This window comes from Lutra lutra, chromosome 18, assembly GCF_902655055.1.
Source record: "Lutra lutra chromosome 18, mLutLut1.2, whole genome shotgun sequence".
Classification (NCBI taxonomy): Eukaryota; Metazoa; Chordata; class Mammalia; order Carnivora; family Mustelidae; genus Lutra; species Lutra lutra.
Genome location: NC_062295.1, coordinates 38,898,118 through 38,923,580, shown reverse-complemented (window position 1 = coordinate 38,923,580; position 25,463 = coordinate 38,898,118). Strand labels below are relative to the sequence as shown.

General features: G+C 55.5%; 1 protein-coding gene across 4 annotated transcripts in view; it reads right to left on the bottom strand.

The window, feature by feature from the left end:
* The window catches only part of MAD1L1 (mitotic arrest deficient 1 like 1), a 316,809-nt gene that overhangs the window by 120,766 nt on the left and 170,580 nt on the right, over window positions 1-25,463 (bottom strand). For all 4 annotated transcript variants that reach the window (XM_047713391.1, XM_047713392.1, XM_047713393.1 and 1 more), the window contains one exon: window positions 13,607-13,663. In XM_047713391.1, coding sequence (XP_047569347.1) covers window positions 13,607-13,663 — 57 coding nt within the window. The remainder of the gene's footprint in view (window positions 1-13,606; window positions 13,664-25,463) is intronic.

Sequence of the window (25,463 nt, the reverse complement as noted above, 5' to 3'; positions counted from 1 at the left end):
GCTCCGATGATGAGGGAAACAGAGCCTACCACTCACCCTGACGCCAAGGCCATGAACTGCCCAAGACTTGACGGCTCCACTCTGAGGCTGCCCGAGGAGGAAGTCAGGCGGCGCAGAACCTCCCAGCCTGCACACAAGACCCTGGGGACACCAGCAGCCTCCAGCACAAAGGCCTACTGGGCGGGAAGACGGCTGAGCATTACCATCTTGCCTTCTTTCCAGAACCTCACTTCATACCACGTGTACATGTTGCTAACTCAAACAGTACAGAATCACTAAAAATACCCAGTTATTGGCTCAGAGCCCAGGCCAGCATCCACCAAAGGACAGGCCACCCAGTCGAGCCTTTATTTTCAACGGCCAACCGCAGCCAGCGGTTCACACGCAGCACATGCCCCAACCACAGGTCCTTACTGTCCCTCTGGCTTTCTGCCCCAGGAATGCTGAGTTCTGGAGAGGCTGCTCCCACCAGGCCCAGCACCGACCTCCAGGCCCTCACAGGGGCCAGAAGCATGAACCTGGTCCTCACCCTATTGCTGAATGAATTTGGGGTTGCCTGGAACTCTCAGCCCTGACCCCAGACCACAGGAAAGACACTGGTTCAACGGGCCCCCAGGAAAGTCTCACACTTCTTGGGCAGACACGCGCAGACAGCGGAGAGCACCGGGAAATGCTGCCCTTGGGACTTCTGCCGGCCAACCCACAGCCAGGGTCTGGGGGTCTGGGGTCCCTGGACACCTCCCACCTGCCTCCCAGGGGGCTGTGCCTCCTCAGGGGGCCAGGTGTCCACACATCAGGGCATCTTCGCAAATACCGGCAGAGCTCTGGTTCTAGCACAGAGCCCTAGAAGCCAGGCCCCTGCACTGGCATGGATCAAGCCTACTCACAGCATGAAGGCCCGGCTGCTGCCTTGCACACAGGCAGCCCCAGGCGACATGCACACAAATGGGCACAGTCACTTTGCTCTAAGTGCATTTACTTCAAGACAGCAGTGGGCTGGTCTGCTGCCCCATGCTGGACACCCCTCTCCCTGCTGATGAGGGGACAAGTCAGCCAGGACAGAGGCCCAAGAGCTGACAGGCACACCATCTACAGGACACCCGCCCCAGCAGCCCCACAGCTGGCCCCACCACTCTCCTGACCAGAGGTGGGGGTAGGCAGAGGTAAGCCCAGGTCCAGAAGTAGGGGGCTTGCCAGCCCCCAGTAGTGACAGGGCCACTGGCTCCCCACCGCTAACTCCTGGGACTGCAACCCCCAGGTGGTGGGGCCCAGCCCCGCGTGGCTGGAGGGTCTGTGGGGCTTCTGTGCCAGGTTCTCGCTGGGGAGGTTGCCAGCCCGGCACAGCAGCTGAGGGCACCCCCTGCCGCAGGCAGGACACAAGGGAACCCCCGAGCACAGGACACACAGGAACCCCCAGGCACATGGCATCAATTTTAAGGGTGCTGCCCAAGCTTGTAGGGGCACTAAGTGGTGACTCTGACACACGCGGACCCCACGCTTCGACAGAGCAGTGCATAGGCTCCCCGCATGCTCTCGGCGGCAACGGAGTCTGTGGGAAGCCTTCCACCGTGAGGGCGGGACGAGGACACTCCTGGTCACAACACAAAAACTGGCTATCACATGAGAAACCTGCATTGCCATGGCAAGTGCATGGCCTTGGAGCACCGGCACAGCATGCCACGTGGCCACGTCCCCAACGGCTCTGGACACAAGCCCCACTCTCACCAGACGGTCAATGTCCACGTGGGCACACACACTGACATGTAGGGGTACTGTTCTCATTGATTACTGTTCTTTTCCTTGCCCTTCGTCTGATATTGAGACTGCTACTGACTATGGGCATTTCCAAAGCAGCTGGGAAAGCAAGGGCCGTAAGAGTCACCCGCTGTCAAGGGTGCCAGTAACAGACTCATGACAGTCTGGTGATGTGCTCGTGGTAGGAAGCAAAACTACAAAAGGCCCACAAACCAACCATGTGCCTGAATGTCCCATCTACGTCAACTCCGTTCCCAGAGGGGGCAGCAGGGGTGGCACCTATGGAGCCCCCACCCGGCATCGAGGGGGACGCCCTGAACCCGTGTGCACAGCAGCCCCCAGCAGCCTCCAAGCCCCACACGGCTATGGAGAACCAAAGAGTCCAAGAAAAGGCTCTTGTCGAAGGGGCGAGAGCCCTGGCTAGGCCCTAACCCTCCACCTCTGGCAGGAAGGTCGCAGTACAACATCTGATACTGAACAGTCTATGCAGGCAGAAAGACGTGCCTGCTGAGAAACCACGCCGTCACCTGAGACGCAGCTGGACACAGACATGCGCAGCTTCAAGGACAGGAACTGTCCCGGGTGGAAAAGAGACGCGGGGACAGTGGGGACAAAGGCACGGAGGCATGGAGAACATGGACACATGGGCGATCAACCACTGAGATCCTCACATCAGAGACCCCACTCGCTCAAGTCAGGGAGGCAAGTACAGGCTGGAGCCGCCCCAGACATCCACGTGGACCCTGTGTGGTCAGAACTCCAGACCACCAACCGGCCGCCAATCCCCATCAGTCTGACGTGGGAAGAAGGGGAGCAGCAGGGTGAGAGTGTGGTGTCCACGGGTCAGGAGGACACAGGACAGGAAAAGGTCTCTGGAGTAGGTCACGGCTCAGGAGGCCCCACCACTTCTCAAAGTTACTACTCATCCTCCCATCAGTCTGCAGATATTAATGGAATATTCATACACAAGTGAAAATCCCCTCGACAAGCCGGATATTAATACAACAAAGGCTGGCTGGCCTCCCAGGCAGAGCTCACACCAGCACTCCCGTCTCCACCCTGGCGGCGACGCTGGGCCGCCAGGGTGGAGTATCCCGCCAGCTGGGATACTCAGCACCCGGAAGCCAGGATGGGAGCTGGGGCCACAGCCTACAGACTGAGGTCCATCCACACAGCCACAGGGACGGGAAAGAGCCCTGACCAGGCCAGGGAACAGGCCTAAGTTGGCCCTAGCCCCGGACAATCAGGCAAAGGCCCTGGTATCAGGAAGTACTCAGTACATCAAGTGTGATTTTCTGCAAATCTATGTTCACAGAAGACTCTGAATCAATGACATATGCCCTGGCACCTTCTGGAAAAAATGCCCAGTGCTCTAAGTGAGGCCAGGTGTACAATAGGCTAGAGGGAAGAGCTGGGCCAGAGGCTTCCACCGTCAGGGCCGCCTCTGGAAGACTGGAAGGCTGAAAGCATGAGGCAGGCCTGCTGGCTGTCCCAGCCTGCTATCCCTGCTGAGGAGGCAGAGTGAGGAGCGCGGGGTGACAGTGGCAGCCAGACTCCATGGAGCAGGGCGCATGCAGGGTCCCCCACAAGTACGTGGCACAACCCTGACAGGCAGATGCAGGACAGGAAAGACCCCCGGATCGAAGACTAAACCAGGAGAAGGGACTAGAGGGAAGAGCACCTGCTCCGTCCAGCCAGACTCCAAAGCCCCTCACTCATGGGGCACCCAGCAGAGTACCCCAGAAGGCCGAGGCCCAGGCCTGGTGATAATTAGCCCCAGAACTAGCGCTGACCCAGAGTAGCCCAGAATGTCATCAAGATGCCACCCAGCAGATTGGACCACTTGACCACTTCTAAGGAGCCTCGCTGCATCCCTGAACGAAGCTCACATGGGTCTCTGGCATCCACCCAACGCAGATGTTAGAATGAGCACAGAACGACTTTGAAACAGTCCACATAACTGGATGCCATACTTTCAAACATCAAGTAGATACACACGGGGAAAAAGGAAGACCGAGGCAAACTTTGTAGAAACGTAAACAGCAACGCTGGAAATAAAAATGCACAGGTCACTGTGCTGGAAGATTAGGTCAGGGAGGCTGGAGACACAGCCACAGGAACGATTCACAATGAGACAATTTTCAGAAAGGAGAAGAGCAAATGTGGCCTGGGGCACTAGTCCCAGCACCCCAACTGTGGGTAACTAGACACTCACAAAGGATGAGGACACCAAGTCCATGGAGCTCAGAAGCGCAGAAACCCCAAACACAGCCGACACCGCAAAGTGCAGCGAGGCACACCAGAATCAAACTGTTCCCCTCAGGGATGAAGAAACCACCGGAAAGTAGAGAGAACAGGTGAGTTACATGAGAAGGTCGATGGAAACAAGGCAAGTCCAAGTCAATGGGAAAACCCTTTCATGGAAAAGAAAAATCATGGCAACCGAGAAGTGAAGCTGAACAAACCGTCAAACGTTAGCTAGACTGATAGAGGGAGAGATAAGGGCCCATCTGCCAATGGCAAAAAGGGGAGCAGAGTCACTGCTGCTGACCTTAGCAAGTAAGAAGGATGTTCAGAGTGTCCTAGAGCAGCTGTCCACCAACAGTCAGGCCACCTGGACAAGTCAGACCAACTCCTAGAAATGCACAAACACCAAAACTGACTCTAGAAGAAGTAGAAAATCTGAACAGACTCGTGACAAGCGAGGACGCTCAATGAGTACCAAAGATATTCCCAGGACCAGATGGCTTCACTGGAGAATGCTACCAATCATGTAAAAAAATTAACACAGAATTTCCAAATTCTTCCAAGCAGTTAAAGAGGAGGAATGCTTCTCAGTTTCCTCCATGAGGCCAGCATAACCCCAAAACTACACCCAGAGAAGGCACCACATGAAAAGGAAACTAAGACCAAGAGCCCTTATGAACCCAGGCATACAAAACCTCAACAAACCAGCAGCTAGCCCCACTGTCGGCACCTGAAAGTCACACACTATGACCAAGTGGACTTTCTACCAGGAATGCAAGAATGGCTCGACATACAAAAATCAATTAATGCAATGTACCACATTAACAGAATGAAGGGAAAAAAACTCACTATCATCACAACTGAGGCAGAAAAAGCACTTGACAAAAATCCAACACCCTTTCATTATAAAACATTCAATCAAGTAGGAGTAGAAGGGAACTTCCCCAAGCCGATAAAGGGCATTCACTGACACCCACGGCTCACATCATCCTCTGTGGGAAAGGACGCACAGCTTCCCCCTAAGATCAAGAAGAAAACAAGGATGCCTACACTTCCAGCACTGCTATTCGACATGGCACTGGAGCTCCAGCGGGAGCCGTTAGGCAAGAACAAGAAACAAAAGACCTCCAATTGGAAAGGAAGCAGTAAAGTGATCTCTACTCACAGATGACATGATCTCATAAATTGAAAATCCTACAGAATTCACAAAAACTACTGGAGTTAAAAGAATTTGGCAAAGCGGCAGGAAACAAGACCAACACACAAACATTGGCAGCACCCAGCAGTGAACAATCAACAAAGAAACCAATTCCATTCACAAGAGCATCAAAGACAATAAAAAAACTTGTAAGTGTAACCAAGGATGGAATACACACACACTGAAAACTAGAAAACACTGCTAAAACAGAAGAAAGTAAGCCTGAATAAATGGAAAGACATCCTGTGTTCCTGGGTTGAAAGACTTAATGCCGTCCAAGACGGCAATCTTCCTCAAAGTGATCCGTAAATTCAATGCAACTCCTGTCAAAATCCTCAGTGTTTTTTGCAGAAATGGGAAAGCGGATACTAAAATTGATATGGAATTACAAAGACCCCAACAGCCAAGATCAATGTGAAAAAGAAGAAAGTTGGAAGATTCACATTTACTACTTTCAAAACTTACCACAATGTGACAGTAACCAAAACAGCATGGTGCTGATGAAGGGCCGACACGCATACCAAGGGACCCAAACGGAAATCCAGAAATAAAGCCAAGCATCAAAACCGTGTGCACACCAAAAGACATTCAAATGATCGTCAACAAGCGTACTGACACTTTCTGTAGGGAGACAACAGCCCTTGAACAGATGGTGCCATGACCACTGGACGTCCCCAGGCAAAAGAAGGAAGGGGGACCCCTACCTCACACCATCAGAATGATTAAAACCTAAGTGTAAGAGCTAAAACCACAAAACTCCTAGAAGGAAACACAGGAGTAAATCTTTTACGACCCTGGATATGGTAACAGTTTCTTAGATATGACACCAAGAACACCAAATGACCAAAAAAAAAAAAAAAAAAAAAAAAAAAAAAAGACAAAATGTACAAAAGACAAAACCGTGTGCACACCAAAAGACATTCTCTAGAGGGAACAACCCACAAATCACTTATCTGATGAGGACCCAGTATCTATAATTTATGAAGAACCCCTAGAGAAGTCTTACAACTCAATAAAAAGATTTTAAAAACTTAAAAATGGATAAAGGATCTGAAAGCACATTTCTCCAAAGAAAGTATACAAACGGCCAAGAGGCATGTGAGGAAATGCTCCATCCACATCACTAGCCATCAGGGAAACGCAAACCAAAACTACAGCGACATGCACCTCACACCCACCAGGACAGTGACAAGCGTTCCTGCCCCCTCTCTCATTCCTGATGCTAGTAATCTGTGTCTTCTCTCCCTTTCTTCTGACAGTCCGGCTGCAGAGCCCCCAGAGTGCGGTCTCACGTACAGAACTCACCTCCAAGCGTGAGACCCAGAGGGTGGGGGGCTGATGAACACTTCCAGGTGGAGCTCTCTGGGGATCTGGACCCTGAGCAGAAGCAGATGAGAGCAGAGTGCCGGAGCGGCCTAGCACCAGGCACAGACCTCCACGGCAGCATACCAGGGTCAGCGTGGACCAGCCTCTGACCTGCCTGTTTCCTCTGGTGACAAAGTCCCTCCCTCCTTGCAAGGAGTCCTGGCCTGCCAGGCTCACTCACAGCTCCGAAGCATCATTAAACTTTAATACTAATGGTACTCAAGGCTGGCTTGCAAGTACAGTATAACCTTTAAATAGAGACTGTGTATTTCAGTTTAATTTGGGAGGATACACAGTTTGATCCCAAGGGCCTTACCCGGTTTCATGAGGCCACAACCAACAGGAGGAGCGGGAAAATGTGCCTCTCCCTCGACAAGGTCCAAATGAACCCAGCGCTGGGGAGCGCCAGAGGAAGGATGCTCGAACCCCTCGTCTGTTCCATCACTTGCTCCTGGGACACACGAGGGCTCCCCCTGGGCCAAGGACCACAGGTGGTACTGACGGAGCCAAGGCCTGCTGCGTCCCAGGATTCAAACCGGGCTTCTCCCTAGAGCCCAGTCAGGGTAGGTGACTCAGATGTCCCAGAGAAGAGACAACGCTGAGGTCAGAGTGGGAATCCTGGTCAAAGGCCATTTTTCTGCTCAGCTCTGGCCCATCATGCATCCAGGAAGCTCCCTGTGGTGGCTGCTGCTTCCTGGGGACGGGCGAGGGGGCCGAAACAGAATGCCCTCATCATGTTCCATCCCTTCCAGAGGGACACACCTGATGCGACAGGCCAGAGGCCACAGGCAGTCTCCGGTGGCTGTCCTGGGCATTTTCTTATGAGCACAGCTGGTCACCTGGGCTGGTACATGCCTGCCTATGCCTCAGACAAAGCAGCCAAGGTGGAGAGCATGTGCAAGCACAGTGCCCACCCTCCAGGAGCTGCCCCCTACGCCGGCACACCTGCTAAGAAAGAGGACCCAGCGGGCAGGCTGGACAGCGCCCCAGGGGCCATTACTCTCAGAGCCAGAGACACTGCACTGGCCGGGGCAGCCCAGCAGCAGGTGACAGGCACATGGTGAGAGAAGACAGAAAGGCCCCAGAGACACACTTGGAGAAATCCAGTGTTTCAGCTGGAAAAAACAAACCTGAAACGAAGACAAACGCTGTCCAGATCAGGAGGCAGCACAGGCAGCTCACGTCCACTGGGTCCCTAGAGAAGGTTCTGCTGCCCCAGGCCCAGCTCCGCAGAGGGGGACGCCTACCCCAGGAACATGCGGAAGGAGGCATCCAGGTACTGCTAGAGGGTTCCATTGAGGACGCCCCCTGCAGGACAGCGGCTGTTAACACCGGGAGGCGAGACTGTCAGAAAGTCCAGGAAAAACCCTGGAGAACGGAAACCCCCTCTCCAGAAAATGTGGCACAGCTCTAAGGACTCTGGGCCCCTTCATGTCTCCACAGGTGATGTCATGGATGCTGCTGAATGCCCCAGCTTAGCTCTTCCTTATGGGGCTCACCCGGGGGCACCAGGACACCCACATTCCCACGCTTCCCAGTTGGGGAGGCAGCGTGAAAAGCCTGACTCCAGAGGAGCAGGGCGGCCATGGTCACCACACAAGCCTCCCCCTCAGGCCGAGGGCCAAAGGAAGCAGCGGCCAGACCCTGGTGGGCAGAATCCAGGTCAGCTGAGCCCCTGTAGAGGACCGTGGGCGCTATGGCTAGGACCACATCCGACCCAGCTCCTCCAGAACACACCAGCAGGGCGCACAGCGGACGTGTGGGAGGGGAACCACAGTGGATTTGATAAAACGGTAAGCAGCAAAATGACGTAGCATGGACATGGTAAGACCTGGTAGTTGAGAAGGAGCTAGGCCAGAGAGGGTCACTGCAGAGACGTGAGACATTTAAGAGGAAACAGAAACACTGTCCTTAGAATGGGACAAGCACGACAAGGTCTACTGTGGAGAATTCCCCTGGCTGGAAGGAACCCCGTGGTTTTAAAGATAAATTAACCAATTTCGATCTGTGGCTATTCCAGATTCTCACTGTGTCTCAACTGTGTAGGCTGGGGCCTGTGGGAGGGTTCCATCTCCTCATCTGGAGTGCCTGCCTTCTCTCAGCCCCTCAGCCCCGGGAGAGGCCCCGAAGGCTCGTGGTGAGCATGGGGCTGTCAGCCAGGGCTGAGAGCAACGTGAGAAAAATGGAAATGATCAAACACCTGGGGAGAGGCCTAACAAGAAGCGTGTAAGACGCATGGGAACAAGGGACCAAGCTCCAGCGAAGGCTGTGAAGACCGTGGGGACTGAGCCACGGCCGGTATCACGGATGGGAGGTCAGTACTGCACAGAGTCTATGAGCACAAGATAGCAGGATTCCTCTGACCTGACGAGCTAAGTCCGAGCTTCAGCCGGGACAGAAAACTTGGAGAGGTCAGGCCTTGCCAGTCACTCAACATGCTACAGCTCTGGGAACTGCACGTTCCTCTGCTCCAGACAGGAACAAACCAAAGCGCTCCCTCCACACTGGGGAGTTTTCTTCTCCTTTTGTGTAGAGATCCAATTAAGAACCAGAAATTATACCATTAGACATTTATTTCCTAGGCTAAGAAGCCATCTTCTCAGGACAGTGTCCCTAAGATGCAAACGGATCTTTTTAAGGTAATAAATCACCAACCTCTTGTTAGGTCCTTGCAATCCTGGCAAAACCAAAAAGTCTCCACCCCAGGCGAGAGGCCCAGCAGCACAGGATGCTTCCGAGTCCGCCTCTAGTCACTCGGTACTTTAAACCCAAGTCCCGGGCTCGGCCCCGCAGGACGGCACTGTCCACAAAAAACAGCTGGCTTGGACCCGCTCCACAGTGCCCACCGGCCTGCCACCCGCCCAGCCACTCACTGCATCTGTCCCCGCATCGGGTCATGGCCAGATCATAGGAGGGTCTGCAGCGAGGACTCCAAGACACGGTCCAGTACAACAGTGAGCGTGTGTCCAGCACATGCGAGTGCTCCACACTCGGTGGCCACGGCATGATCCCAAGCAGGGCCACAGTGAGGATGATGGCTGTGATGACAATCCTGCGCCCACAATGAGCATGGAATGGGAGGGCAACATGTCCTATGAAGGGACAGCAATTGGGGGAGGCAGAGGATGTTTAGCTCGATGCTGAGGGAAAACTCAGGCCCGCGAGACAGGAACACATTCCGAGAGGCAGAAACAGCATGGGGAGACACAGAAGGGTGAGGGAAGCAATGCATAGAGCACGGCAGGGGCCTCAGTGAACACACGCATGTGGAAAGGCGTGGAAAGTCCAAACGGCCACCGCGAAGTGTCATGTTAAGGAAACATTCGCCGAATCCGACCTTTTTACCACCAGCATGCAGAGTTGTCCGGGGAGGCATGCGACCCCGTCTCTCCCTTAGGAGCTACATCTTAAGATGCAGGACCTTTGTGGCCAAAGGCAGAGAGCCCCAGGCTGGCCTTTGCCAGCATCCAATGGGGAGCACCTTGAGGAGGAAGGGACCCAGGGCTGGACTCTGGACTCCCACATCCTGGGGCTCGGGGGACAGACGAGCCAGTGCAGCAAGGGCAGCCAGCTCCATGCTCTCGTGAGCCCTGCCCGAAGGCAGCCATCAAGGGATAGTAGCTGGAAACCCGCTCATGTCCCTCCATTACCTGGAACCCCCTAGCCCTAGGCGCCTGCTGGGGACTCTGCTCTCAGGGACAGCCCTGTACACTTCAGGTCAGCTCGACGCTAACTTCTGCATATATTTCATTAGGCCCTTTTCCCTCCATCCCTACAGATGGCTTCCTGGCTCCCACAGAGCCACCCCAGGCACTCTTCCCTGGGGGCCAGCACTCAGCAGAGCCATTCTGGAAGGGACACAAAGCTCTGGGTATCGGACACTTCCCAGATGGGGACGCTGACCCCATGACCTGTACTCACATGGGTCAGTGCAGTCAGGAACACAAGGGACATTCCCACACACTTGGGAGTACTGAAGGCCCAGGCAGAGGTGTGTGCCGGCAGCAAAGCCACTAGAGCTGGAACTCACTGGGACCCAGGCCTCTGCCTCCTGCTGAGTTAGGGGGGTGTGACAACAGGGCCACCTAGCAGGGCTCCGAGAGTGGACGTGTGCAGAGCTCTTGGAACAGTGCCTGGCTCCCCATCACACCAGCAGAGTGTGCAGTAATAAACTGAACCCTCACCATGGGTATTTGGGGCACTCGCGAACCAACCAGCCTGCAGATGCTCACCCTATGTCAAGCCCACTGCACGTCGAGTGCTCACTCCGTGCCAGGCACTGGGCACCCGAAGACACCCGGGACGTGGCTTGGGTGTGGACAAGGCAGCACTACCACTCAGGGCCGCCAGCCGGCCAGCAGCCCCACTACCTTCAGGGAAGGCCCACCTCCCGCACCGGCTATCCGGAGCCTACAGGACAGCCAGGCACGCCGCCAGCATGCTGGGCTTCAGCAGCAGGTGACACAGTCAGACACTGTTCTATGTGCGCAGAACCCTGCGAGGGAACAGGCTGGCCAAAACCCGAGGCTGCCACCAGCCCTGGGTCCCTGCATGACGTCCCCCATGAGCCTGTGTGACTCCCCCACCACAGACGAAGTTCTCTGGTGGAGGCAGGGTAATCTTCCAACCTGGGCTTGGTTGCATGGCAGGATGGATCCGGAACGAGAAACGAGTCACTGTCAGTCACAGAACCAGGAGATTCTTGTAATAATTTTCCGGAAGGCAGCTGGCAACGCTGGCAGGCTGCGATAAGGCCTGGTTCTCGGGCGGCAGGTACATACGGATGCCGGCTGCCAGCACTGAACAATGGGAGTGCACACGACTCCTCCTGAGCTTTCCCAGCACCCCCCACTGCTCTCACGGTCCCACACACATCAGCAAGGCACATGCTAGGGTGCACAGCCCCTCCATAGAGCTGAAAATTGCCACTCACTGGTATCTCCGGCCATCTGTGCACCAGCCCCTCAGAGCCGCAGCTGATGCTCTGGATGGAAGCCGCAGGCTGGGAGAGGCCACATGGAGGCCAAGGGCTGCGGCCTCGTGGACGCCCCTCAGCCCTGGACGACGGGCCTGCCCTGCTGGGATGTGGCCACACCATGCACACCCCAGGAGCATCTGTTGCAACCAGTGCAATGGATGGAACTTCTCCTGCCAGAGCCCTTCGTGGCTGACCCGCCACGGGCCTACACTGGCCAGTGCAAGCCCACAGGAGCCAGAAGGGGACACGGTACTCAAGGCAGACGACAGCATCATTACCCAGAGTCGTGAGGGGTAATATCATTCCCCTTAAATCGGAAAATAAATGCTCACTTCCTGCTCCCTGGAGTACATAAAATATTAGAGGGATTTTCATAGTTTTAATCAAAAAGCTCATTTCTCCAGCCACCACTGGCCATGTCTAATTAGGGTGAGGGATGTTAACGATACAACTATGGCCCAGGACATCTTTCCTTGTGATATTAATTGCATTTAAAGAGAAAAGACTGAATTCTGCCGTGCTTCCTAATTAGCATACATTTGCTAATTAATAACAGAAAGGCAAACCGTCCTTGTCTTGTCATCTGCAATTAGCTACAGATGTTTATATTCTTTTTCTCTCCTCTCCTAAATAGTGAATCGACTTAGGACCCAGAGACAGCAGGCTGGGACAGGTGGCACAGGAACCAGGCTGTCCCCAACCCACCTGGACAGAGGCTGGGGGGCACATCTTCCTGCGGCGAGAGGTGCCCTACGTCACACCCGTTGCCACAACTGTCCCCAAAACAGGCTGAGGGTCACAGAGCAAGACCCACAGTGGTTTGGTCCCCAGGTCACAGGGAGCTCTGGCCACGGATGCCCCCTTCGAACTGCCACGCAAATACGGTTTCCAGCAGGGCCGGACCCACGTCCTCATGGGCTGGGGGCCCACCTGGGCTCACTGCCTCACGGCGCAGAGGGGCCTCCGGGGAGGACGGAGGAGGAGGAGGGCCCGGGGCCTCTGAGGGAGGCCTGCTCTACTCCACTGGGTGCTGCTGCCGGCGGGAAGCCCAGACAGAAAAGAAACAAGCAGGACACAAGCTCAAGACGACCAGGAGGCGGCCGCCGGCCACAGCCCAGCTCTGAAGGGGCCAGCGCCCCTTAGACCTCCCGCCGATGTGTACCAAGCACTGGAACCTCCAGGCCCCAGCCGGGAGCGCACTGGGGGAAGAGCCGGGTCCCCACCCGCCCGCCCGGCTCTGCGGGTCTGGAGCCACGGGGACGTTTCACCCAAAGCTCCCCAACGAGCGCATTCCCCAAAGGCCCCCAGCGCTGGGGAGCGGCCCCTGAGCAGAGGCAGGCTGACATCAGCAGCACCTGGGCAGAAGTGGACCCCCCCACCCCCGCGAGTTCCAGGCTAATTGGTCTAGAGGTGGAACCGGGCTTCAGTATATCAGGGCTCAAGGGAGCTTTACACAATGAAAAGAAACGTCATGGGCAGAAAGCAAGGGAACACACAGGCGGGAAAGCTGCCCTCCAGCCCCACGTCCCCCGGGTATCCCCATGATGAGACGCGGCGGCCCACCCAGCCCCACAGGCGGCCCATCCGGGGGAACGTGGTCCAAGAAGGCAGCATACGGCCACAAGGCCACCCGGCCAAGGAGCACACCTAGTGCTCAGCAGGGCAAAGCGGGCTGCAGGGTCAGGTGGGTGTCTGTCTGCACACCCTATGAGGTGGGGCTGCCATGGGCCCAGAGCCAGGGTACTACCGAATGACCACCTGGCCATGGGGGTCAAGTGGGGATCACAAGCGTTTTCACACTGGCTCCAGGTCAAGCAGGTCAGGAAGCAGAGCAGAAAGGGCACTGGGGTCCCCACATCAGAGTCCCTGGGGGCCAGGCTCCAGCTTCCAAGCCCCATGCCTGTCCCATCCCCTCCTGCATTTCTGCGAGGGGACACCCTGTGACCATCAGGGACCTACAGGGTTGCGCCTGACAGGGATATGACTCCTTCTGCGCCCAGGCTCTGAAGGTCCCCACGCCCTAGGCTCCCTGTGGCCACGGAGACCACCACCAAGAGACTCACCATGTCTGCTCGTTGCTTCTGGCCTCCCAGCTCCTCCAGGGCCTGCGACAGCTGAGCCTTCAAGACAAGGCAGAAAGCAGTTGTGAGTGGGCCTCCCGCTGCCCCTCTCCACTGCCCCTACCACCCCACTGCCTGAGCAGGCCCCTGCCTGAGGCCTTGAAGGCTGCGAGGCGGCCCAGGGAGGGGGCTGGAGTGCTGGGACACACAGTGGGAAGTCCACCCCTGAGCCTGCTGCCGGAAGCAACAATGCAATCACGGGTGCAGAAACGTTCCTGATGGAGTTTTCACACCCCTGGCACAAGGAGTACAATGCATGCCCTCCCGCCAAGCTCATACTCTAGAGGAAGCTATGGAGGTGACATTTCCAACAGGGCAACATCAGGAAAACCCCTGACGCCCCCCGACCACTGACACCCCCCTCCTAAACGGGTTTCTAGGATCCTCCCCGGGGGCCTGGCCCACCCCAGGACAGAGATGCAAGGGAGGCTCCTGACTAGGGACAACAGCAGGGCCAGGCCAGGTCCCAGTGATGCAGGCAGGAGCTCAGGGGTGGTCACCCTCCCAGCCTGACCAGTGCAGCTGGCATGTTACGTCTCCATGACACCACCGTGAAACAGGCAGCAGACCGAAGTCTGGAGCTGCCCACCAGCACCCAGGGCCGGGTTCCCAGGCCTCCATCACTGCAATGTGCCCCTGGCCTCAATGCCAGAAGCATGGTGAGCAGCCTGCCAGGGGTCCTGCGTGGATGCCTCCTGAGCAGCATCAGTCTAGGACATGCCGTGCAGGGACAGAAGCAGTCATACACCTTTCCCAGAAAACAGTGAAAACAGATGCAGCAAGAGAATTGTGAGGCCACTATCTTACGTGCCAGCAGCCACCTCTGTGCAGAAGCACCAGGGACACAGGTGCCGAGGTGACAGCTAGAGAGTCCATGCCACCACGGCCTGACCCTGAGCAGAGACCAGAGCAGCCCGCAGACTGGACATGCTGTCCTTCCTAGAGCGACAAGCAACAGACATGCAGAGGTCATGCACCGCCTCCACGCTCAGGGCACTGAGTGGGCTCCCAGCACCCAGCTCCCGAGGCCTGCGGAAGGGCGGCTAGAAGGTGGTCACCAACGAAGCCAGCGGTGTTGGGTCCTCGGGCTGAGGGAGACCGGCATCTTGTCGTGACATCTGGGTGCACCCACCAAGCTCCCTAAGCACACCCACTCCCAACACACCAGCCCTGCCAACGAGGCCAGGGCTCCTGAACGCTTGTCAATACCTTGCAAGGCCACGTGACCAACACTCCCAGGAGCGGAACATAGGCAGGATGGGAATCACCGCCCCAGCAGTGCAGTCTGCTAAACCCCCAACCACAAAACCAAGCTGAAAACCCCAAACCAAACACTGCTCATTAGGCCCGAGTGCTAAGCTTCATGCCATAGCCCACCTGCCTTGGCCTCACCTCAGGCCAGGCACAGAGGGATGGGCACAGCTGTCAGGTGGGTAGGTGGAGGGCTGGCAGGGGGGCGCAGGTGGGCCAGTGGGGGGCTGGGGAGGGAGGCTGGCAGGCACTGCAGAGACCACCTCTTGTGGGCAGGACATGACGTTTGAAGGAAGACTGAAGGAGGAAGCCCAGGGAACATCACGCTGCAACCAAGGGCCACCTGGGAGAGGCTGCGTGCACACTCACAGGGATAGGACGAGAGTCATTCTGTGTAGCCAGGATGTGGCCCACCTGGGACTGAGAGTGGCTCCCACCCTTTCAGGCTGGCATCTGTGAGTGGCTTGTCAGGGAGAGAGGAGTGATACAGGCTGCCCCCCAGATGGAAGGCCCTGGGCAGTGTGGCCACCTGCCCCCAAGACCATGCACGCTCCTGCTGGGGATGACGACCAGCCCTGCCCCCAAGACCACATAGGCTCCTGCTGGGGATGACCCCACCCCACCTACCTGGTCAGCAGCAGGGACAGAGCTACAGAGCAGTAACCAAAACCACACGACAGGTAAGAGGGCACAAGACAGGTGTTTCCCAGAGGGCAAAGCACCTGTGCCAACGAGCCCAGGGACAGGCCAGCTGAGGTCTGCCGTGAAGTACCAGCCCGTCTCACCAGCAGAGACAAAGAACTCAGGAGAGTTGGGACAGACAGCGGGGATTAAATCCCAGCCATTGGGACAGACAGCGGGGATTAAAACTAGGAAACCGCTCTGCGGCATGACTTGGGTTTTGCCTGAAGTCTAACACGTGTCCCCTCTCACTCAGGGATCCCACCCACGAATGTGTTCACAGGAAACCACGGAATGTATGCCCAGCTGCGCTGCGGCAGCCATGATCAGAAACTGCCTGGTGCTCCACGGCAAGGGGTTAACCCACAGGCTGCGGTGTGTCTGTGTGCCCAGTGGTGACACCAGCGTCCCCACACAGCCCTCGAGTGTGAGGTCAGCCAGGAACGGAGGAAAGGCCAGTGCTGAGTCTGCCCATGGGCACACCAGGTGTTAGCCAGGCTCCTGCACTCAGACTTGGCAAACGAGCCACAGAAATGGAGCGGTGACCACCGAGGCAGTCTGGGCAGCAGAGGGCCCCACCACCAGAACTGCAGATGGGTGCAGACATGTCACCATGGTCTCTGCACCGACGCATGCGAGCAGGGGCGCAGAGACCGTGATGAACAGGCAGAGGCTGATCCAAGATGCTCGGTGCCCTGCTCAATATCCCAGTCCCTGCAAGACAGAGATGCAGGTGGCGTGCTTCTCCAACCCTTGCATGACGCAGGGCTCAGAAATGGCACAACTTTGACAGGCACCCGTGAGGGCTACAGAGATCCTGGGGAACTAGAAGAGCTGGCAAAAACGGGACTTGGAGGACAGTCAATCCCGTCTTGGGAATGGAGTGTTGGCCAGTCCCCCCCACCCTGAGGCCGCTGGTGAGAGCCCATCCGCTGGGCCTTAGCCTGTCACTCCTTCCTTCGGTACTGTCCCTACAGGTGTCACCCCCCTGGAGGGGCATGTCCAGGACAGCTGGGGAACAGCTGGGAGTAGGAAGCAGCACCTGGCCAAGGCAGCAGGCGGGCCCAGGTCTGCCCTCGGGGTGGCCTGTCTACACAGAAAGCCGCTTGTCGATGAGAGCAGCTGCCGGCCAGGATGGCATCTGCCCGAAGCATTCAGCCTGCCTCCACAGGGACTTACTCCCGCCTCCCCCTTGAGGTTTCTGCTGTGGCCAGGCTGCTGCCTGAGCAGGAGAATGCCGTCAGACCTCCCGGACTTGTCAGCCACAGGTGGCTGGGCGCAGGCCGCGTCATCTGCGTCATCTGTCTCACTCACAACATGCAGGCTCTTGGCGCCGCCTGAAACGCTGAGGCCTCAGGGAAAACCAGGCTCATACCCAGGAGAAGAGGAAGAAGGTGCACCCGGAGCCCTCAGACAGTCGCACGAGGCCTAGGGGTGGGTGGCAGTGGTCACTGCCTGGGTTTCGTACAGTCCAAGCAGGGCCCGCGGACCACAGTTTCAGGACCCCAAGAAGGGCTGTTTCCTCCCTGCAGCCAGCATTCACGCGTCGGAGGCTGGGTGGAGGGCTGGAGGAACCCACGTGTGCCCCAGATGTGGACTCAGATGTCACTCCTATCATCCAGCCTGGCTCCGCACCCCAGCGTCCTCACTGGGAAAGGAGGGAAGGACGTATGTGACCAGCACGCTGGTGCTCGTCCTGTACATTTGGGGGTACGGAGGTAATGGGACTTCTCAGGTACGAGGCTTATAGAGGGGCTCAGAAGGGAGGCTGGGGGCCAGGGAACAGCAGGCTGGCTGGAGTCCCCATCCCCTGGGTCCGTCACAGATGCAAGGCTGGAGCACATCCTGAAGGTGCACCCGCAATAGCGTCGGGCGGCCCAGGCCCTGAGCTCCAGCCCCGTCCAGACGACCCGGGCCCGAAAGGCAGTGGGGCTGGCTGGAGTGCGGATGTATGAAGGCAGCACGGGAAGAGGGACATCGGGCGCAGGGCCCAGGCACTCCCCAGAAGGCGGCAGGCCCAGGAGCACGTATCAGGCAGACAAGGCTGCCCACGAGCCACATCAAGCCCAGCAGCTCCCACAGCCCTTCCTGCTCCAGAGATGCGTCCTCCAGCCAGGCCTGCAGGGGGCCACTGCGCTCAGACACATGTTCCAAGCCCACGCGCCACGTGTGACAGGTGGAGGCTGCGCCAAGACCTCGTGTGGCTATTTTTATCTGGAGGTGAGAAGCCGCGACAGAAGATCAGCACCCGCTGGCAGCGGAGCCCGGGCCCAGCGGAGGGGCCGACACACAGGCCGGGATGGGCAGCAGGAGAAGGGGCTGATGGGGCTGGGGAAGACGCTGAACACAGTCTCCACATGCCTTACAGAGAGGAGCGGGGAGGTGCAAGCCCAGGGAGGCCAGGGTGCGCCAAAGTCACAGGCTGCATGGAGGGAATGAGACAGAAGCCTCAGGCTTCCTGCCTTTCCTCTATTTCAAATGTCGTTTGTGACCAAGAAGAAGGGAAGAGGAGACACCAACCAGTCATTGGGCCCTACCCACGCCCATTCGTGGTTTTTGTCTGGCAGAGGCCCCAAAGAGCCCACCCTGCATGGACAGCAGCCACAAGACAAGCTTGCTGTATGCCAGCGGTGGGCTGCTCCCGGGGCTGCGTGGTAGCCCAGAGCCCGGGTTCTGTCAGGTGACCCTGGCGGCAGTGCAGCCCATCAGAAGGAGACATCCGTACCCTGAGGCCACTGCTGCTGTGACCCAAGCCGCCGACACCTCTCCATAAGCAGAGCACACCCAGGCACCATGAGGCTCTCCCTGGTGGTGCCTCAGACCCGTTGCAGGGCTCAGTCCCTCCCGTTCAGCGGGCAGGGCTCTCAGAGTGTGAGTGGAGACCAGTGCAGTCAGGTAACCTGGGAATTTGCCATAGGGACAATGTTTCAGCCCAACCCCCACACTCCCAGAGTCACAGCCTCACAGGGAGAGACCCACAGCCCTTCACGCCCTTTGGACATGCACCAAGTTCAAGAACCACTGCCATAGAGGTTTAATTTGGAGCCAGACAACAAAGAAGCCAGTCCCAAAGTCACCACGTTCCCGCTCCAAGACAGGAAACAAAGGACTGGCCTGGGACATCAGCAAGGTGTGGGGCAGGAGTCTCTGCTATGACCCCACAGATCGTGGGCTGAGACGACTATCCATGGGGAAGGACAGAAACAAAGAACTGCTCTGGAAAGATAAAACTGACAAAACTTCACAAAACTCAGTAAACACACACACACACACAGACACACACACACACCTGACAGAAAATCGGAAACGAAAAAAAGACATTGCAACAGATAACACAGAAATACGAAGGTGCGTAAAAAACTACTAGTGACAATTACCAATATGCAGAACAACCTAAAAGAAACGAACAAACTCCTAGAAACACTCAAGCTCTCAAGAATAAAACCATGAAAAGGGATGTGGGGGTGGTTCAGTGGTTAAGGTCTGCCTTCAGCTCAGGTCATGATCCCAGGGTTCTGAGATCAAGACCCGCAACAGACTCCCTGCTCAGTGGGGAGTCTGCTTCTCCTTCTCCCTCTGCCTATTGCTCTGCTTACATGTGCTCTGTCAAATAAATAAAATCTTGGAAAAAAAAAAGAAGAAGAAGAAGAAGAATAAACCAGGAAGAAACAGAAGATCCAAACAAACCAGTAACAAGTAAGAAGGCTGAATTGGTAATAAAAATCTCCCAACACAGAAAGGCCCAGGACCAGTTGGTTTCACCAGTGAATTCTACCAAACATCTATCTATCTATCTATCTATTTATTTATTTATTTATGATTTTGCTTATTTATTTGACAGATAGGGATCACAGGTAGGCAGAGAGGCAGGCAGAGAGAGAGAGAGAGGAGGAAGCAGGCTCCCCGCCGAGCAGAGAGCCCAATGCGGGCCTCAATCCCAGGACCCCGAGATCATGACCTGAGCTGAAGGCAGAGGCTTTAACCCACTGAGCCACCCAGGCGCCCCCAAACATCTATTTAATAAAAGAAAAAAGACTTATTCATTTATTTATTTGCAACAGAAAGAGTGAGCATGCCAGCATGAGCCGCAGGAAGGGGCAGAGTGAGATGTAGAAGCAAACTCCCCACTGAGCAGGGAGCCTGATATGGGGACTCAATCTCAGGACCCTGGGATCATGACCTGAGTTGAAGGCAGACGCTTAACCAACGGAGCCACCCAGGCACCCCTCTGCCAAACATTTAAAGAAGAATTATTACCAATTCTTCTCAAACTCCTCCAAAAAAAAAAAAAACCAGAGAGAAAGGATCACTTCCAAACTCATCTTACAAGGCCAGCATTAGCCTGATGCCAAAGTCAGGCAAAGATCTTACAAGAAAACCAAACCACAGTCCAGTATCCTGATGAACACAGACGCAAAAATCCTCAAGAAAGTACTAGAAAACCATTTTCCACAGCACATTAATAGGGTCACAATGTGTGCGCATGAGTGGCTCTGTTGGCTGAACATCTGACTCTTGATTTTTGGCTCAGGTTGTGATCTCCTGGTCATGGGATTGAGAGCCCCGTGTCAGGCTCCATGCTCAGCACAGAGTTTGCCAATGATTCTCTCTCTCTCCCTCTCCTCCTGCCCCTCCCCTCCACATGTGTATGTTTTTAGTCCCAAATAAATAAATTAAAAAAATAAAAAAAAGAGGGTCACACACCATGACTGAGTGGGATCTATTGCCGGGATGCAAGGACGCACAAATCTGGCAATGGGATGCCCCACATTAATGGGATGGAGGATAAACATCCTATGATCATCTCAACAGATGCACAAACAGCACTTGATACAATTTAACATGCTTTAATGATAAAAATCAATTAGGTACCAACGCACAGTGCTTCACCATAATAAAGATCACACAGGACAAGCCCACAGCTCACGTCATACTCAGCAGTGAGAAGCTAGTGATCTCCCCCTGAGGTCAGGAACAAGACAAGGATGCCCTCTCTCCACTCCTATTTAACATGGTACTAGAAGTCCTAGCCAGAGCAATCAGATAAGAAAAAGAAGCAAGAGACATCCAATTCTGCAGGGAATTAGTAAAAGTGTCCCTGCAGGTGACATGATCTAACGGGTAGCAAACAAGACTCCACCAGAAATCCATTAGAACTCACCAGTGAATTCAGTAGAGTTGCAGGATACAGAATTGATGCGAAAGTCAGTTGTGTTTCTATGCACTAACAATGAACAATTCAAAAAAGAAAACGATTCTATTGCAACAGCATTAAAAAAAACAAGAAAACACTTAGAAATAGATCTATGCAAGGAGGTGAAAGACCCGTAGACTGAAAGCTATGACGCTGATGAAAGAAACATAACGAGACACAGATAAATAAAAAGATATTCTTCATGCTTATGAATGGGAAGACATACTACTGTTAAAATGTCCATATTATCCAAAGCAAAGTATAGATTCAGTGCAACCCCTACCAAAATTTTTTCACAGGAACAGAGAAATGAATTCTAAATTTTGTATAGAACCGCAAAAGACTCTGAGTAGCTACAGAAATCTTGAGTAAGGAGAACAAAGCTGGAGGCATCACACTTCCTGATTTCAAACTACCATAAAATGGTTGTAATCAAACCAGCATAACAACCTAAGAACAGACACACACACAAATGGGACTGAACACAGAGCCCAGAAGTAAGTAAACCCATGCATATATGCTCAACTAGCACTTGACAAAGGTGCCAACGATTTGCAACAGGGAAAGAACAGGCTCTCAAGGGACCGTGTTAAGAAAACTGGACATCCACGTGGAAAACAACAGTAATGGACCCCCAATCTCACACCACACACACAAAATCAACACAGAACAAAGACTTGCAACCAGAAAAATCCTAGAAGAAAACAGGAAGAGCTCATTGACGTTCACCTTGGTGACTGACTTCTTTTAATCGGACACCCAAAGCACAGGCAACAAAAGCGAAAATAAACTAATGGGACTACATCCAATTCAAAAGCTAGTGCACAGCACAGGAAACCATCAGCAAAATTCAAGGCAATGGGAGAAAATACAGAATGGGAGGAGATATTTGCAAACCATCTATCGGATGAAGGGTTAACATGCCATACATGTAAGGAACTTGTGCAATCTGAGAGCAAAAAAAACAAACACCCAACTAAAAGTGGGAAGACAATCAACAGAGAAACTTTCCCGGAGGATAGAGACGGCCAACCGGCACATGAGAAGGTGCTCAGCAGCCCTCACCATCAGGGAAACTCACATGAGGACCACGGTGGGGTCTCACCTCATGCCTGTTCGTGCGGGGATCCCCAACCAGACCCCAGCGCTGAAGGGGATGTGCAGTGACGCGGCCGCCACGGGAAACAGTACGGAGGCTCTTCCGAAGATTAAAAATAGAAATATGACCCATGTGATCCAGTACTCCAACTGCTGGAAGCATGTCCACAGGAAGTAAAGTCACTCCCGCAAATCAGTGCCTACACTCTGGGTTCCTCCCGGACCGGTCGCAGCAGCCGAGACTCAGGGGCAGGCACAACGCCCGCCAGTGGCCGACAGACGAGGAAGCGAAGAGGCCGTAGCCCCCGCCACCTGTGACAAGATGAACGAACCTGGAGGACATCACACTGAGTGAAAAATACTTAAAACAGAACCAGAAAGAAAAACACTACGAAACCTCACTTACATGCAGAATCTGAAAACGCTGAACTCACAGAAACTGAGAAGAGAAACATGACTGCCAGGGGCAGGGGTGGGCGGGCCCGGGAGGTGTGGGCGCATGCGTGCACCCTGCTGGGTGGGAGGCGAACAACACCTGGAGACCTCGAGCACAGCCCGGTGACAGGATCAGAGCATTACAGCGCCCCACGTGCCTGAAATGTGCTGACGGCAGATCTTCGATATTCTTGCCACAGGAAAAAACTGGCTGGGCTAGGCCAGGTGATGCAGGGGTGACCAGCTGGACTGTGGTGGTCACTGCACCATGGGCACGGACACCCAAACATCACACTGTACCGCTGGATGAATGCAATCCATATCCGCCACTCCCGCCTCAGGGCAGTTGGGGTGCCGGTCTGCCAAGTCCAGTGTCCGCCCTTCCCCAGGGGTCCAATAGGGCCAGTCCCCACCCCCGGAGGCCAGGGCTCCACTGATGTGTCCACACAGAGCCTGCCACCAGCCTTACTCCCCCACCTCCTCTCTTGGTCCTGAGCACAAGAGCCCAAGCCTCCACCCAACACCTGTCTCCCGTGTGTCTCCCTGCCCGTGCACTCAGAGAGCACTCCCCACAGAGGGGTCCCCGAGCCTGGCTGGTCTCACGGACCCCTTCTCATCTCCCTTTGTCCATCACACAGTGACTGCCTTTCAATGCTGTCTACAGATTTTTCACTGTTTTTTGTGTTTTTTCACAGGATAGTAACCCCAAGTTCTTCGTGCAAGGACAGCAAGTGGCTACTTTCCTAAGTAGGAAAAGTGGGCCCTAGACCTGTTGAACTACCCGGGGCTCCTCCGGAGGCCAAACCAGCCCCGGCCAGGGCAGGAGGACCCGAGCACCGTCACCGGGCTCTCACGAGAATCACTGGAAATTGGGATTTTCCGCATACCTTCATGAAGCCAGTAGCACCATAATCTGTTTTAATTAAATCAGAAAAAACAAATCAGGCTGATATGTGGAATCAGGGTGGCGTGAGCTGCATATTTATAGCTCTGTCGACACAGGAAGGTTCGTGACATAGGCTACGAACTTCTTCAGCCGCTTTATTAAGTGGAATAAACAAAATCCATGCAAAACGGCACAAACTTCACCAGAGACACGCTACTGGGATTCTCCCAATCTCAACACTTCCAGCTTGTTCCACTGAAATGTGTCTGCTGGACTCAAAACGTGCTCCACATCAGAACAACCTGATTAAGCCGAAGGAGCGAAAGACAGCAGCTCGCAAGGAGCAAGGAAGCTTGTCAGACGCCCAGTACCCCCACCCTCCCCGCTAGTGAACAGAGGGTCCCCTGGAGCAGCTCTCTCCCTGCGCCTGCCCGAGGGCACCTGCCCGCCCCACCATGGTGGTTTCACACAAGCAGCTCCCAGGAAGGGGGTCCCAGGAAGAGCGCGGCTGGAACGGGCATTCTGTGACTACAGCCGGCACCCAAATCCAGGCCTCCCGCCTGTTTTGTCAATAAAGTTTTATGGGCACACACCCATGCCCATGCCTACGCGCCACCATTCACAGAGGGCTCAAAGCTGCTTTCAGCAGCCACACACAGCTGAGCATGTGGCTGCAGAGCCCACAGAACGTACTGTCTGGCCCTTTATGGGCAAGGCCAACCTACCAAGCCAAGTGAGAAGACATAGGAGCTTGGGGTGAGGGACGGGGATGGGTTGAGGGAAGCCATGGCAGAGAACGGGAGGAGGGGAGGGGAAGACATACAGGGCAGCCATGAAGGCAGAACACAAAACAGGGAAGGAAACAAAAGGAAGCAGCAGCAGGTGTGGGGGTGGGGAGCAGAGAGATGCATACACCCCGCACCTATCACGCATACCCGACTTCCAGCACGGTCATGTTCTCCCCCTCTGTCCCCCTGGACCCTGCCTTCTAGACAGGCAATCCATCAGGCAGGCGGGGAGCTGCGGAGAGTTAATCCGCCTCGGTAATCAGACCCCGAGGGCTGTGGGGGTGTTCCCCCTGCATGCACTTCGTGGCTCCCCATGGCCCCTGAAGGCAACACTGGGGGCTTGCCAGTGAGCACCTGGAACACCACTGCTGGTCCAGGGCCTGCATGTGTCCCCCAAGTGATAGGTGCATCCATGCAGTGACAGAGGTCTTGCCTAAGAGACACCAAGGAACCTTAACAACCAGGTTCTACGAAGTGACGTAACTTGTCACTGTGTGTCCGTATGTAATGCTCAACTAATACACTTCTGACAGACCTTTCGGGGCAGTGTTGAAAGCTCTTGAGTTCCTAGTACGTAAAGCATCACTGTTTAATAACCAAGAACAGGAAACTCTGCCCCAAGCCCTGGAGAGCAGCACCCTGTGGCCTACAGGGCCCGGGGTCAGCACATGGCCTGGGTGACCCAGAGAGTAGGTTCCAAGCTGGGGTGCCCGCACCTGCTCCCAGCACCAGCGTGCTGCCCCTGCCCAAAGTGGATGAACAGCTCCACTCGATGAGCCATGGGTCTCTCCCAGGGCTGGCTGCCCACTGAGGGTCAGGAAGCAGGCAGAGTAGAGGCCACAGCCCCTCTGCCACCATCGAGGACCCAGGGCCTCAGCAGAGAGGGGCTGGGGGCTCCTGTCTAGGGTGCAGCCCCAGAGCAGAGAGAAGAGGTAAAATGGGCTTCAGAGACCCTGGCTTCAGAGCTGCCCTGCAGTAGACGGTCTGGACCCCAAGCGGGTGTGGTGAGGACACGGGACCACATGGCAAGACCATGGCAGGCTGGGAGATGGGATGAGGGCAAGTAGGGCTGGGCCCCCCAGGCTGCCACAAAGCCAGGGGCTCCATGAGCCTGTGTGAACAGAGTGAACCCACCTGCACCCTCCCATGCCCACCCACTCTCTGTCCACCAATGGGGACACACGTCTGCAGGACTCAGCTCTGCTAGGCCCATGTCTGCGTTTTGGTGTCCCACCTAGAAGGCAGACTCTACCACTGCCTCCTGGAGTCCACAAGGCTCCTGAACCTGAGAGACCCCAACTCACAGCCCACGGCCACTACCGCATTCCTTCTGTCCCAGCCACTGGCCCCCAAGGAAGCTGTGCATCAAAACCCCTGTTTGCTGACTCATGTTGGGGGGGGGGGGGACTGCATCCCTAGCCTAAGCCTGGTCCCCTGCCTGGCCAGAACCGAGCACACCAAAATGCC